This window comes from Schistocerca piceifrons, chromosome 3 (genome assembly GCF_021461385.2).
Source record: "Schistocerca piceifrons isolate TAMUIC-IGC-003096 chromosome 3, iqSchPice1.1, whole genome shotgun sequence".
In the NCBI taxonomy this organism is placed as follows: Eukaryota; Metazoa; Arthropoda; class Insecta; order Orthoptera; family Acrididae; genus Schistocerca; species Schistocerca piceifrons.
The window spans coordinates 482,247,200-482,263,473 of NC_060140.1; the positions used below are offsets into that span (position 1 = coordinate 482,247,200).

At 42.2% G+C, this 16,274-nt stretch overlaps 1 protein-coding gene across 1 annotated transcript in view; it reads right to left on the minus strand.

Moving 5' to 3' along the window:
* Positions 1 to 13,359, minus strand: part of LOC124789737 (serine/threonine-protein kinase 32A) — a 603,517-nt gene extending 590,158 nt beyond the window's left edge. The window contains exon 1 of the mRNA XM_047257189.1: positions 13,278 to 13,359. Within this exon, the coding sequence (XP_047113145.1) occupies positions 13,278 to 13,332 (55 nt within the window). The 5' untranslated portion in view covers positions 13,333 to 13,359. The remainder of the gene's footprint in view (positions 1 to 13,277) is intronic.
* Positions 13,360 to 16,274: the final 2,915 nt, after the last annotated feature.

The window sequence follows — 16,274 nt, forward strand, 5'->3', positions numbered from 1 at the left end:
GCTTGGGGTGCCCACTTAGTCGGATTAAAGGAAGACACTGGAGCAATTCAGAGGCGAGTCTCTACATTTGTTACCGGTAGGGTAAATCCATACGTGTCACAGAGATTCTCTGTGACTTAGAACTTCAAAACGATTGTACTGACCCCAATGTACATTTCGCGAATGGGCCGCGAAGACAAGATAATATTGATTTTGCGAGTGGTATACGAAATGAAGTGACCAATTGAAGACATGGTATCCTCCACCATACACCACACAGTGGCGTGCGGAATGTGTAAGTAGGTGTCGATAGAGCAGTGATATGTAAATGTATTCTGCATAGTTCCTAAGAGTTCTAAAATTTTTGTGAGTTTCATCACGTATGTTTCTGTGCTCAAAGGCAGCAACTCGCCGGCTGTCATTTTTATGACTCTCCCTGTATACATTTCTTTCCACGCCCCACACCTCTGGTCATAGATGTATTCATGCGTTCATGAAATTCATAGTGCTCTCACTGCACTGGGGAACCACAATAAATCATTAGTACAAACATTTGATTGAGATTTCAGACTTACCTTAATGAATTCCTTAAGTTTGTCCACCAAAGCGTTGCATGCTTCTGATACCAAGTGTCATACCGGTGAGAAGTGCAATTTAAAGACGTACATCAAACATTCGTACTATCAGAAACAGAAGGCTGATCTTCAGTCTGGTTGTAACCAGTATACAGTCTGCCATATTGATACTTACCTTTTCAGTTCTCGGAGTAATTGCTTTTAGAATATATAAATCAAAATGGGCCGACACGTTGATGAAATTCACAAGTTTCAATTTTGGTATATGTACGGCAACTAAGGAAAAAAAATGGTTTTCCCATCTGAACAGCCGCTCTCCGTCCAACTATCTGCTTTCGACCATTTAGCTGCTTGTATACATTTATGAAGGGAAATGTAAATGTATTTCCGCAACCGCTGCGGAGCAGCAATCGCCGGCAATTTGACGGACGGCACTAAGAGGCTATATTGCTGGCAATATGCAATTTCTATGACTTATGTAAAGGACGCATGTGAGGATGACAGCAGTAGAAACATGCAGAACGTCTCTCATGTGCTGAAGTCATTTCATTGCAAAATTGTATAAAATATTTAGTGGTCGCGTATGGCGACGCTTTAGTCGTACAAACAACTTCTACGTAGGAATCATCACGGACTTCACAGTACCATGGATGTGTGTGATGTCCTTAGGTTAGTTAGGATGTCCTTAGGTTAGTTAGGTTTAAGTAGTTCTAAGTTCTAGGGGACTGATGACCTTAGAAGGTAAGTCCCATAGTGCTCAGAGCCATTTGAAGCCATTTCACAGCACCTACGGTGCGAAATTTATAAATTTGAATGCTCTATATAAAAAGACAGCTTCTAAGACCTCCCTTCGGTCAGAGATGATGAATCTTTGTACTTCTAAGTGTCATTTTTCTCCAAAGAAATATTTCATTAGGTCGTGGTGACCCATCAAACTAATTGTAGAGCTAAATTTTGTTACCGCATACTACTATTCTTTTTTTGCTTATTTGGTGCATGTTTAAACATACGACAGTGCAGGAATGAATGCATATTTTCAGATCTGATAGTGCTTAGAACTTATGGCTCTAACGATTAATAAAAAACAAACTAAATACTTCAATATTAATACTCCATTTGCAATACGAAATAGATCTTTCATAGTCCGATCATAAAATAAACATTTCTAGTCCACCTAAATAAAAAGAAATTGTGACTTCTGCTGTTGCAATTTCGATTTACATTACATCAGGTGCATAGTTTGTAACTTTTGGCCGAATTCCAGCTGAGTTCAAATCATCTGACTATTGGTTTCTTAGCGAATATTTAATTTTAATGATTTCAGGAAATAATGACTCGCAGGCGTCGGTAGATGAAAATACTATCAAGATAACAAGCGCCATGTTTTACAGACAGCTATACCGATCTGGAACTGAATTCTGAATTTCCGCAGTTTTACTGTCGGCATTTTTGCTCCTATTGCCTGGTAATCCTCATAATTCGTTTACTTCCAATGCTTTCCTTCCTTCGATGGATGTTTCAGTCCAAATTGAATTAGCCTGCAAATCAAACAGGTGAGTTTCAGTTTCTTCAGTTTTCAACCAATCAAGTATAGACAAGTTCGGTGCATCCATTCAAGTCACATCTCGATACAAAATAAATTTTGGTGCTTCCGACAGCTATTCGAATTGAGAAAATCTTAATGAAAATTCTTCGATTGAAGAATGTACTATCGACGAAAGTTTCGCAGTAACTTTTTCTTCATGTGCCTATCCGGATAAATCCAAATCTCTGGCATTTTTTCAGGTTTGGGAGATACTTGTAGTCTTTGGAAGCAATATCCTTATTAAAAACTTGCAGTTAAGCCTCAAAAGCGCGAATAAGGTGTATCATAACAATACCTGTTTTGTTTGAGCCTCGAAGCATTATGGTCGAATAATTGAAATGATGGGAAGTGCCCGTAAAAAATATCAATTTTGAAAACCACTTAATATCCATAAAATGTAAGTATTGCACAATTTTTCCCTCATTTTGTAAAAACAGCCTGGTTTCTTCCAAACAACCCACAATTCATTGAAACACGTTGTCGCAGCTCAACCAGCGAACATTCTTGTACATCAGTAAGCCTTTATACACCGAGATGACTTTATCTAACAACGCTTCGAACTTTCTTTTATTAGATGCTTACGACGATATAAGGTTTACTATTTTTTATCAAGGGAACCAAAACCACCCTTTCCACACAAGGGTGGTTGTAGTAGGATGCAGTGGGATCAAGAGTAGAATGCCCAGTGCGTGCTTGAAATAAATTAGTAAATCCTTTGCCTTCGTCAACCATATTTGGAGCACCATTAGTCGTTACCGAATCAATTTTGCTTAAAATTATTTCCTTTAAGTAAGGGAACTTTTAACGGCCGTACAAACATCTCTGCTCTTAGTAGTAGCTGGTAACAATGGTATTGCAATCAATTCTTCTTTGATCCCATTTCAAATATTGAGAGAACTCAGCTAATTGGGAAGATTTAGCTACAACTGTACTTTCTCAAGACACAACTAAATATAAGGAGAGGACATTTTCCGCCATTCTTACAATTCTGTCGTTGATTCTGTTTCTAGATAAAGGACGACCATCTCTGTTGCCCTCAATTATCTTACCTTTATTTTCAGAAACTGATGGGGCACATGCCAACCAGGCTTCCTTAAAAAATTCCCCGTCGCCAAAGTGTTGACCATGCCGGGCAACAGAATTTGCACCGAGAAACGTCTGGCACTGATCCGCCAATCCTTGATAAAATACTTAATCATAGATATCGATGCTCATTCCTATGTTTAATAGCACATGCAACGAATTGCTTTTTCTCTGATTCGCTTTTTTTTACAAAGAGGTTCGTAATTTGTTTCAAAGTGCCGTCTTACAGCCGATGTTCTACATATTACTGTCCCACAACAAAACAAACCACTTTACTGGCTTTATTAACCATCCCACATTTCTCAGTCCACCAAGTTCGAAATTCTCTGTTACATGTACCTAGAATTTTTCGTTCCTATGCCAAACTACCCAAGTTCCATAACCTCACAGGTTTAAAATGGTACTAACTATGTGTAATTGCACCACAGGAAGTAAGTGTGCAACAAACAAAATCTAACTGGTGAACCCTGTTTCGCCACGACAATTTGTCAGTACGGTGTCTGTCGGCAGACGTTCGAAATCATCGTTGGTAGAGCAGGTACCGACTTACGCCATCAAACAGCGTATAACGGTGCGTTATTACTAACGCATTTGAGGACGCCATGACTCGCAACGTGGGATTGTGCGAAGATATTTCGTCTACCACTTCTAAGACGCATCGGTATAGACAGCACTTTCACGATGTACTTGATTCTATCACTTAAAATACAAATAAATTATTGGTATCAGGTGTAACTAACTAAATTCCTCATTTAACATATTGGTGACAAAACACGAGCCTGGCTCGGGCCAAAACTTCCAGTTAAAAAGCCGCTCTTGGGCACATTTCGGGCCGAGTTTTTCGACGCGCGAGCCATCTACCGTTGGAAAACTCGACACATTTCGTATGAGAATAATGCACTGACGTCTCGTTATCTGCCACTTGACTGATGCTGCCCTCTACTGTCCATATCTAGACTTATTTCAAAAGAAACATTAGCGAACGAAACAGCTGCTGTCGCGAATGGCTGAGCTAATAACATTTGACATAATTTTGTGCACGTACGCATTAGGTTTCACAGTTCGCGGTAATTTTGTTTCAGATACGTCATATTTGTTAAGTGTTCAGGAAATTTTGGAAGCCCATGCGGATGAAATTGTTCAATAACTGACGTCTCATTTTTTTTTTTTTTTTTTTTTTTTTTGGCAGGGTAATGATACTTTCTGTCAAAATTATTTTAAAATTTGTAATCGATCAAAGAACTAAAGCAAATATGAGAAATAAATCTTGAAGCTTGGCCCTGGTGTAGTGTGTATTACTCTTGACAATACATAATTACTTGCGTGCCACTAACGCTTGAAATAACTGCATAAATGGCCCAATATTCTTCGAAGTAGCTGGTCTTGAAAGTGTGAATGCCGTGCCCATATAATACACATCAAAAAAAGTTTTTTTTGCATCACCCCGGTTCCCAGAACTCCTGAAGACAGACGTTGACTGTGGATAACATATCACAGACACAGTCCCTTTGACTGTTCAGAGACGTGACTAAACCCGCCCAAAGATGTAAACAACCATGCATGAGCAGCGCCCGAGGTCCATGGCGAGGTCCATCTTTGCAACCACGACACCATGCAGCGTGGTACAGATGCGCGCAGCAACATGCCGATGAGTGTCGCATATTTTATCAGCCAGACAATCGTCGGAGACGTGTTTGGAGTCAACCCAGTCAGGCTGAACACCTTAGACTCACTGTCCAGCAAGTGCAGCAAGGTGGAGGTTCCCTGCTGTTTTGGGGTGGCATTATGTGGGGCCGACGTACGCCGCTGGTGGTCATGGAAGGCGTCGTAACGGCTTTACGATAAGTGAATGCCGTCTTCCGCCCGATAGTGCAACCATATCGGCGGTATTGGCGATGTATTCGTCTCCATGGACGACAAGTCGCACTCCCATCGTGCACATCTTGTGAATGACCTGCTACAGGATAACGACGTCGCTCGACCAGAGTGGCCCTCATGTTCTCCAGACATGAATCCTATCGAACGTGCCTGGGATAGGTTAAAAAGGACTGTTTATGGACGACGTGACCCACCAACCACTCTGAGGGATCTACGCCGAATCGCCGCTGACGTGTGGGAAAATCTGGACCGACAGTGGCTTGATGAACTTGTGGACAGTATGCCACGACGAATAAAGGCATGCATCAATGCAAGAGAACGTGCTAAACACTCGGAACCGAGGTGATGCAAAACATTGTTTGATGTGTGTAATTGGTCACGTACCACTAATGGTAGCCGTGCTAACCGTACGCCTTCCCTGCCTTAGGTAGATATGCGGAATGTCGTCGACAGTTGTAAGGCCAGGTATTTACTGTGAGAGAGGAATGGGTTTTCAGACATCTGTACGCAGGGAATGAAAATGCTGTGTCCAGTAGTCGCTGAGGGAAGTGCTTGTGGCAGTTCAGCGGCGAACTGGCCGCGTATGTTCACAAAACTTTTCACCATGTTCTGCGGAAAGTGTTACTCTAACTGCTGTAGGAGGACTTCAGTGCTTATTTTCATATAACGGTTGCACGAGTTCTGAGCACTAAAGGCCGGTCTAGTACTCGCCGAAGGATTAGGACTTATTTTAAACGCCATAATGGAGTAACTTGTGAAATTTGGCATTAGGCATAGCTGTGCCCGCCTTTAACTATTCACCAGTACAATGTTATAGCCTGAGCATAATCGTCGAATAGACTGCGAACTTTATGCGAAGATTCTCGCCAGTCCCTAAAAGCACTCCGTCTTCAGGCCACAAGTGGCCCATCGGGACCATCCGTCCGCCGTGTCATCTTCAGTTGAGGATGCGGATAGGAGGGGCGTGTGGTCAGCACACCGCTCTCCCGGTCGTTATGATGGCTTTCTTTGACCGGAGCCGCTACTATTCGGTCGAGTAGCTCCTCAACTGGCATCACGAGGCTGAGTGCACCCCGAAAAGTGGCAACAGCACATGGCGGCTGGATGGTCACCCATTCAAGTGCCGGTCATGCCCGACAGCGCTTAACTTCGGTGATCTCACGGGAACCGGTGTACCCACGGCGGCAAGGCTGTTGTCCCAGTCCTTAACTGTATTGCAATATTTTATTGCCGGATTTATCTAATTTTCGCCAACCTCTTTTCTTCCATTTGCTCTGTTTCATTAGGTGGTTCTCGTCGATTTCGCACAGTACTGTGAGTCGTGTGAACACTTTTAGCTGGGAATATACTACCGTAAACACTGCCGGACAACAGTGGCCCAGAATGTTGCCGAACATTTGGCTGGTATTTATGTGGCAGGCAATGCTGACAGGCAACAATGCTGCCCTATATGGTCGGTAATATACACGGTCGTGGCACTTTAATGTGACCATCGACCTCTGTTCGACGTCAATGTGCAATTATCACTCATAGATGGCAGGTGGCAGCACTAGTACTGGAGGGGGACGCGGGAAACGATGCACTCGTTGTTGTAATGCGGAAAAGGAGAGATTTGTCTGATATCCAAAAGGGTATGATCATTGACATTCGGCCAAGGGTGGTAGGATATGTAAAAACGGCTTAAGTTTGTTAACAGTTCGCTTGCCATCCTCGTTAAAATATATCGTGCATGGCAAACTGCCGATGTCCTAACCCGGTATCGAGGAATCTGTGGTGCACCACGGGACATAGATAAGAGTGATGTTTATGGGCGAACAGACGCGAAACTGTTCAGCAACTGACGATCCAGGTGAACCCAGGGGCTACCATCACTGTCTCCTCAACGACCGCTCAGAGAACATTTGCTGCCTACGGGCACCTGCAGCTGGCGCCTTGTTAATGCACCCATGCTCACTGTTGTTCATCAGTGACGAAAGCAACTAGCAAGTAGTGATAGGTGGTCTTTCCAGATGAATCACGTTTTATGCTCCATTGTAGAGACGCCTATTGAAGCGTACGGCGTGAAACTTCTGAAAGCAAACTCTACGGAAAAATCGTCGGAATGGTGCAGGCCGGAGGAGGGAATGTTTCCGAGGCATTTCCTGAGTGATCTCTGAAAGGCGCAATGGATCAACACAAGTATGCATTTATCCTTGTGGATCATGTCCACCCCTAAATGCAGTTTGTTATTCCCCCGTACGACGGCATCTACCAGCAGGACAATGCGACGTGTTGTGCAGCTGGCAGTTTTCAAGCGTGATTCGACAAACACCAGGCTAAGTTTACGTCACTCCTCTAGCCACCAGACTCCGCGAATTTACGTCCAATTGAGAATTCGTGGAAACATCTTTATCGGGCTATTCGCACGGTGGATCTTCAACCGAGAAGCCTATCGCAGCTGGCCACAGCAATGGAGTCGGCACGGCTCCACATCCCTGTTTTTTTTTTTTTTTTTTTTCCTACATCTCATTTTGTTCGATTTCGTTCGTTGTATCTGCTCGGGGCGGACGTCGCAAGACACCCGTTTCGTTTCGCCGCTGATCTATTAACTCAGTTTTTTTTTTTTTTTATTACAGAGGGCAGCTAACCCTCTGACCTGACACGCTGAGTTACCGTGCCGGCACCCCTGTCGGTACCTCAGAACCTCACTGACTCTTCTTGTGCGTATAGCACCGGTCTGCGCTTCAGATGGTGGTTATTAAAGCTTCTGCAAGATGGTCATATTAAAGTAACTGGACAGTGTAGAATCAACGGACATGCCATCAAATGGGTCGCCATTATATACTGAAATAAAAGAAGTTGACGACAATGAATCCCACACTATTTTAAAAACCTTAAGTCGGCTGTGGAAAAAAGAACGAGCGATCTGAACGTAATTTAAGGATTATTTAAATCATCCCCTTTGCAGACGACTTTTGATGCGAGGAATGTATTTTTTGGCGTTTTGCTGATCTGTCTTTCCTGAAAGATAACTTGGCTTATGAACCACTTATTTCTCAAGTGTTTTACAGTTTATCCGATAGAACTAACAGATGATCATAGCACGACACAGGAAATGTCGCTGAATAAGAATTTTTGCAAGAGCGGTTCACGTATTTCTACGCGGCTTGTTATGAGTGAAATACGACAAAAGCACTCTCTGCCCTCTCCTTCTTGGCCGGCGGAAATCAAAGATCATTATATATATGTTCTTTCGGACATGTCCGAATATATATATATATATATATATATATATATATATATATATATATATATATATATATATATATATATATATATATATATAGTTAAGGCTCACCGGCCATTTGACCATCTTCTTCTGGGCGCATGCTCAAACAGTGCGCGAGGTCTTTTGGGAACTGGCAGTAAAGCCGCGAGTAATGAGTATAATGGGCAGGGGCACTATGAATATAGTGCGGGAAATAAGATGCGAATGTGGGTCTCACGGGAGGCGTGCCAGGGATGAAGCCCTGCTGTCGCACTATCCTCTGTGTCCTCGGTGGCTCAGATGGATAGAGCGTCTGCCATGTAAACAGGAGATCCCGGGTTCGAGTCCCGGTCAGGGCACACGTTTTCAACCGTCCCCATTGACTTATATCAACGCCTGTATGCAGCTAAGGGTATTCACTTCATTGAAAGATCATTCTGACTCGCGATAGCAGTCTGTGACGATTTATGTTAGCTTTGACGGTGCCGTGAAGAGGGTCCTCATGTAACGTGTAATCTTGGTTTCGCACGCACTCCTTGCCAAAGGCACGAAGTTCAGTGCGGCCACAGAACCACATACGTTCCCCACAGAATTTACGTTCATAGTACAAAATGCAACACCGCTTCCTTTTCTAGAAACACTGGGCATAGCCATAACATCTGTTTCCCTCAAAGTTAGCAGTAAGTTATTTATGTAGACTAAATACAAATCTAACTTTCATTAAATTCAGAATTAGCGCTTTGCATTTCAAATTGCCAATATTATGAATCATCACCAACAATAACCATTTGCAACTTGTCTGTTCTTTTCCATTCTGTCCAGCTGGTGATAATGTTCTTAAATGAACGAGATATTCGAAAACAAGCAAAGATCCACTGGATCCATTTACAAACTGGAGACCGCATGTGGTAGAGTTACCATTCCAAGTAACAGATTTTACAGTGGTATATTGTAATTTTGGCTCCGCAATTACTCAACGATAGAGTGAAAGAAACATGGACTTCAAATATTCAGTTGTGTTGTTTAATTATGCAAAACTCGAATTAAGAAACGAGATAAAAGTTCTGCAGCAAAACTTCCAGGCAGGTTTCTTGAAGTCACTGGAGGTGCTCATCGGAAAGATTAATGGTTTTCCTTGAGGAGAGCTCAAATACTCACTTTTATCCTACCTACTGAATTTCTGGGAATAGCGAATGTAGGTAAAAGGAAGAAAATTCTATTGCCCATTCCAGACAGTGGCTCACAGCTGCTGATAATCTACGAGTATTTGAAAGCTGTGCCTTTGGGAACAATTTGCAGGCCACACCGATTAGCATGCCAATTGTACTTGACATACGAGCCAATATTTGGAAACACAGGACATCCACTAATTACTCTCTCCCGCAATCATAATAGACATGGACTGTTTGTTAACAGGCCGCATTTGTTTTTGTGTTTTCACATCCTTTTATCACGACTGAAAATGGTTCATAAATTATTTACCTACAAATTTTCAAGGTAGCAAAATTGCTACTCTGTAGTGACACAAGCAACGAATTGCGTTAATACGTTTCTTTCTACCAACACTTAACCAATATTAATTGTGGATGTATTACTAAATAAAACGGTACAAGAACTCAAAACTCAAAGGAACTCTTTGAGAGTGGCGGTTTATATTCCTCGAATATACTATTTTCCTACTGATGGAATTCAAATGGTTCAAATGGCTCTGAGCACTATGGGACTCAACTGCTGAGGTCATAAGTCCCCTAGAACTTAGAACTACTTAAACCTAACTAACCTAAGGACAACACACACATCCATGCCCGAGGCAGGATTCGAACCTGCGACCGTAGCGGTCGCGCGGTTCCAGACTGTAGCACCAGAACCGCTCGGCCACCAGAGGCAGGCTACTGATGGAATTCCATGTATTTTGATGTAGATTGTTCTTTGCATATCAGTTTAGTTTCAGACCGTGGTAGAAGAACATTTCAGTAAGTATTTTGGTGGTACTGTGTTTTAACTAAGAAAACAGTGGACTGATGGCTGCATTCAGCTGATTCTCCGTATGTACGTGAACCTGATTTAGGTCTACAACGAGAGATCAACACCGTAATTTACGATTTCTCAGTATGTTTAGGGCGGGATTCGCTAGTCCAAAATAATATCTTTCGGGTGAGCATAAAACATGGTGTTCACCTGACTACTTAAATAAAAATATTTCGTCGCGCAACGCCAACGTAAACCACCTCCCTATTTAATTCCGTTAGTGATGGATTTCGTTAACAGCATCTGACTCCAAATATTACGGTATGGCTTCATCGCGATTATGATGCAACTTGAATTGGCATTACTTTATTGTTAATAAGAAATCCAACAAGGATTGAAACTGCACGTATAAAACCAACGACCAGGAACAGCTCGGAAATTGTGATGTAGAGGCACAAACCGAGGTTAATCTTATTCAGTAAGGACTGGTTTCAGGCGCTCTAAGAATTGTAGTTATCGTGTCGTAACATAGTGGTCTAGAGGTCCGTTAATCAACGACAAATTGTAATGTCTTCCTGCTCAAGCGTGGTGAAACACACGTCTACAATATCTCGTGAGACTAACACATTCTCTTTAGGAAGGTTCCGCACGTCTTCGTCCTTTTAGATAAATGTCCATATTAGCACTAAAAACGTTTCAAAAATTTCTGCATAAACGCAAAAAATAAAAAAGTAATCAACTGGAATTTATTATCAAATACAATTAATCCTTTCAGACCCTCTGGCTACAACTGTGTACATTAACTCTTACAGTGTCTCACCTCAAACAGAAGTATTTCTTCTCAATGGAGACCTGAGGTATACATTTGTGAATGTTGATACTCTTCATCATGCGCAAATGTTGCCAACTGTTCTCCATCACTATGAAAATCTCAGTAAGTCAATGTAACATTGTGCAGCAGCTTGTCGTTGGTTCGCTATATTTCATTGTATAGTTGAATATTGTAATTATTATTTTGCATGATAATTATTGATGATCAATTTACTATTTATTACAATACAGAATTTCATAATTAATTATTGTAGCCCATAAAATGTAGCCAAGTATACTAAGTATATTTTGAAAACAGGTACATATTTTTCTATAAATTTTGTAGCTAAAATCATTAAAAATCACTTAAGAGCATTACCATACAAAGAAAACTTTTCATTCCTCCACCAAAAATTAAAGGATGAAAGGGTTAATAGTTACATTAAGTGCCCATGGTATTTAGATCTGTGAATGATGTGTAATAGACAAATGGAAATTTCACACTAGGTGTACGTCGGCGATTGCCTAATAGTTTTCCTTCGAGGTACTGCTACATAAAATCTAGAAGACAGAAAACTAAGGTATTTACGCAAAAATACAGTTTCTCAATTGAAGTCTTAGTTTCGTAGCTACGCTTACGAGCACAGATCGAATTTCCTACGTTCAATATATCTTAACCCATCTTCATACTCGAATAGTCTTCAACACTCCTAATGATGGTTTGTAATGCCTACATGCGTTTCACACGTTCAAGTTAGTAAGACACATTGTTATACAGCGTTAATAACAATTATAATCGAATGTAGGATTTACATTGTTCCTTCACTTAACCTTTTTTTCATAAAAGTAGAGCTCTAATCACACACAGATCTGTTAGCAAAAATTTAATTCACGCAGACGAACATAATTGTAACCTTGGAACTTTTAAGAGAGGTTATCTACATAATATACTAAGAAGTCAAAATATTGAAAAACTCATTTTATTTGCCTTCTTCCCTGTTTTATAACGAGGAAGAAGTTAAGTGTTCAACTAACATCATGTGAGATCTGCAACAGCTGACCACACGTATTTCATTATAATTTACAAAAGAGAAGTGGACGCATAGAATACATAGCTTTATCACTGGTTTCGTCCTCTTACGGACATCATCAGACGTCGTCTTTGGTACTGCACATTGTATTCTTATCAGCTACATCACGTTAGCAGTTCAAAAATGATTCAAATGGCTCTAAGCACTATGGGACATAACATCTGAGGTCATCAGACCCCTAGATTTAGAACTACTTAAACCTAACTAATCTAAGGACATCACAAACATCCATGCACGACGCAGGATTCGAACCTGCGACCGTATCAACCACGCGGTTCCAGACTGAAGCGCCTAGAACCGCTCGGCCACAGAAGTAATTAGGTACTTAGTCATTTACATGTTTTATTAATAACATCTCGATATAACGTGGAACATGTCAATCCATGTAACAGTGTAATACATATCATTAGCGGGAACGTGGCTACATTCTGACGGTTTATATGACTGGTTTTTACATTGATTGTAATTTACCAAGTGAAACATTCGCTCGCAAATTCTATCCAATCACGCATTCACTTCTGGTGTAAAAGGAATTGTCAAGTAAAGATGGTTTAAAATTTGTTTCAAAACTGTTTTCTTTGGCTAATAATGCATTTAGCTTTCGAAGGCGGTGGTAAAATATTGTTGTGGCTACATGGTCCCCCCCCCCCCCCCCCCCCTGCTATGGAACAGGGAATTTACGTGGTGAATACTGAAGGTCATTTCTGTTTCTATTTTTTAATACTAGTATTCTAAAATGTAATTCAAGTTATGAAGGGTTCATTACAAAAAGATATGCAGTTTACTGTGAACATTGTGTACATTAAGTGTTAAGAAAATTAACGACATCCGACGACGGTCACTAAAATTATCGATAGTTGGTGACTTCCCTGTAAAATACGTTGCATCGACTTTGACATGGTTGTGTTACACAGATATTGCCACAAATGGCAGGGAATTACGGTGAAAGATAAAGCACGAGGAAACGCGGAGAACGCGTAACAATGACCTTGACGCGTTTGTGGACATGGGTACGGCCGCGCTGCAGCCTCTGGGCTACATTAAGCAGAGAGAGCACCCACCTTCCTGGTCAGCGGGGCCCCGCGAGCAGGCGCGCGCCGACTGGTGAGCGCCCATGGTGTGTGGCCACAGCTGGCCGCATCCCCGGCCGCCGACACTGTGCCGTCGCCGCCGACGTGCCGCGCTCCCAAAACAAACACCGGTCGCGCAGTGCGCACGCGCACAGCCGCCGCCGCCGCCTATGACGTCACGAACGCCTGACGGCGCGGCGCACGCGACACCGGTGGGGACGGCTGGCGGGGATGCGGCCCTCGCAGCCGCTACTGTTTCCGCTACATCTGCATTAGCACGCGGCCGGCCGCTTAGATGAACTCGCGGCAGTAGGCTGCACAGAATTACTGGGAAAGCTACTTCTGGGGGAAAAATGCTGTCAAAGAAGTAAAGGAATTCATTAATGAATGTGATTAATAAGTATTGTATTTTTCGTTTCTGCCATGACTACACCACTTCATCTCTTTAATGAGTTTAGTAAAATAATCAATTTTTATCGTACTGACACCTCTTGAACTCAGATTTAGCCGATTTCGTACACTGATAAGTATTATCTTTGACCAGAAGGAACAGCATGTCACGGTCGAGAGGTCATTGACTTATTTTTTAATATAATTTCTCATTACATCTCTCTATGAAGATACTATCGATGGTTGTTTTTCAGCAACTAGCTACGGCACTTCTGAATCTTACGTAATAATTAAGCTGAATGATAATCTTACTGACATCACTGAATGGCAGACACGATCTGCTCTTACGGTCTGCCAGAATCAAATGGTTCAAATGGCTCTGAGCACTATGGGACTTATCTTCTGAGGTCATCAGTCCCCTAGACTTAGAACTACTTAAACCTAACTAACCTAAGGACATCACACACATCCATCCCCGAGGCAGGATTCGAACCTTGGACCGTAGCGGTTCCAGACTGAAGCGCCTAGAACCGCTCGGCCACACTGGCCGGCTTTCGTGTTTCACAAAGTCGTTCAAACATACCGTCGTTTGACCATTGGATGGTATGGATGACATAGTAATACGCATTCCTGACGTAAAGCTACATCTGAAAGATTTGAAAAAAAAATAAATCACCCGGTCCGGATGGAATTTCAATTTCATTTTACAAAGAGTACTGTACGTCGTTGTCTCCTTACTTATTTTGCATTTGCCGTGAAACTCTCGCCCAGCACAAAGTGCCAAGCGAGTGGAGAAAAGCGCAGGGGTCTCCAGTATGTAAGAAGTGCAAAAGAACTGACCCGCAAAATAACAGAGCAATATCCCTAACTTCTGTTTGCTGCAGAAACCTTGAACATATTCTCAGTTCGAATACAATAAACTTACAAAAGACTGAGAAGCTTATGTCCACGAATCAGCATGGTTTTAGAAAGCATCGGTCGAGCGAAACTTCAGCTTGCCATTTTTTCTCAAGATATACTAAAAGCTATGGATGAAGTGCAACAGTTGCCGCACTGGATTAGCCGAGCGGTCTTAGGCGCTGCAGTCATGGACTCTGCGGCTGGTCCCGGCGGAGGATCGAGTCCTCCCTCGGGCATGGGTGTGTGTGTTTGTCCTTAGAATAATTGTAATTTAGTAGTGTGTAAGCTTAGGGACTGATGACCATAGCAGTTAAGTCCCATAAGATTTCACACACACATTTTTTGAAGGGCAACAGCCAGATTCCATATTTCTATATTTCCGGAAAGCATTTGACACACTGCCCAACTGCAGGCTGTTAACGAAGGTACGAGCATATGGAGTAAGTTCACAGATATGTAATGACCCGCAGGCTTTTTAAATAACAGAACCCAGTATCATGTTCTCGGCGGCGTGTGTTCGTCAGAGACAAAGGTATCGTCAGGAGGGCCCCAGTGAAGTATGATAGGACCTCTGTTGTTCTCTATAGACATAAATGATTTGGCGGACAGGGTGGGCAGCAATTTGCGGTTGTTTGACGATGATGCTTTGTTGTACGGTAACTTGTCGCAGTTGAGTGACTGTAGGAAGATGAATGGCAACTAGCTCTAAATGTGGAAAAATGCAAGTTAATGCGGATGAGTAGGAAGAACAAACCAGTAATGTTCGCTTACAGTATTACCAGCGTCCTGTTCGACACAGTCAAGTCGTATAAATATCCAGGAGTAACACTGCAAAGCGATATGAGGTGGAACGAGCGTGTGAGAACTGTGGTAGGGAAGGCGAATGGTCGACTTCGATTTATTGATAGAATTTTAGTCAAGAGTGGTTCACCTGTAAAGGAGACAGCATATAGGACGCTGGTGCCACCTGTTCTTGAGTATTGCTCGAGTGTTTGGGTTTCGTACCAGGTCGGACTGAAGGAAGACATCGAAGCAATTCAGAGATGGGCTACTAGATTTGTTACTGGCAGGTTCGAACAACACGTAAGTGTTACGGAGATGCTTCGGTAACTCAAATAGGAATCCCTAAGGGAAGGGGACGTTCTTTTGGAGGAACACTATCGAGAAAATTTAGAGAACCGGCATTTGAAGCTTATTGCTGAACGATTCTACTGCCGTCAACATACAATGCTCCTTAAGCACCACGAAGATAAGATACGAGAAATTAGGGCTCATACGGAGCCATATAGACTGTCGTTTTTCCCTCTCTCTGTTTGCGAGTGGAACGGGAATGGAAATGACTGGTGCAAGATACCCTTCGCAAAGTGCATGTCCCAAGGACATGTCTTGATTTTCCTACCCTGCTGCTTCTATTATAAACCGCAAAGTCACACTTTTTTCTCTGGTGCTTTTACCTTTCCTAAAGACAAACTGATCGTCATCTAACAAATACTCAGTTTTCTTTTCCATTCTTTTGTTTATTATTTTCGTCATCAGCTTGGATACTTCAGCTGTTAAGCTATTGCGCGATAATTCTCGAGCTAACCTACCCTTGTTTTCTTCGTAATTGTTGGATGATGTTTTTCCGAAGGTCTGATGGCGTATCGCTAACTTCATACTTTCTACATACAAACATGAACAGTCGTTTTGTGGTTCCCC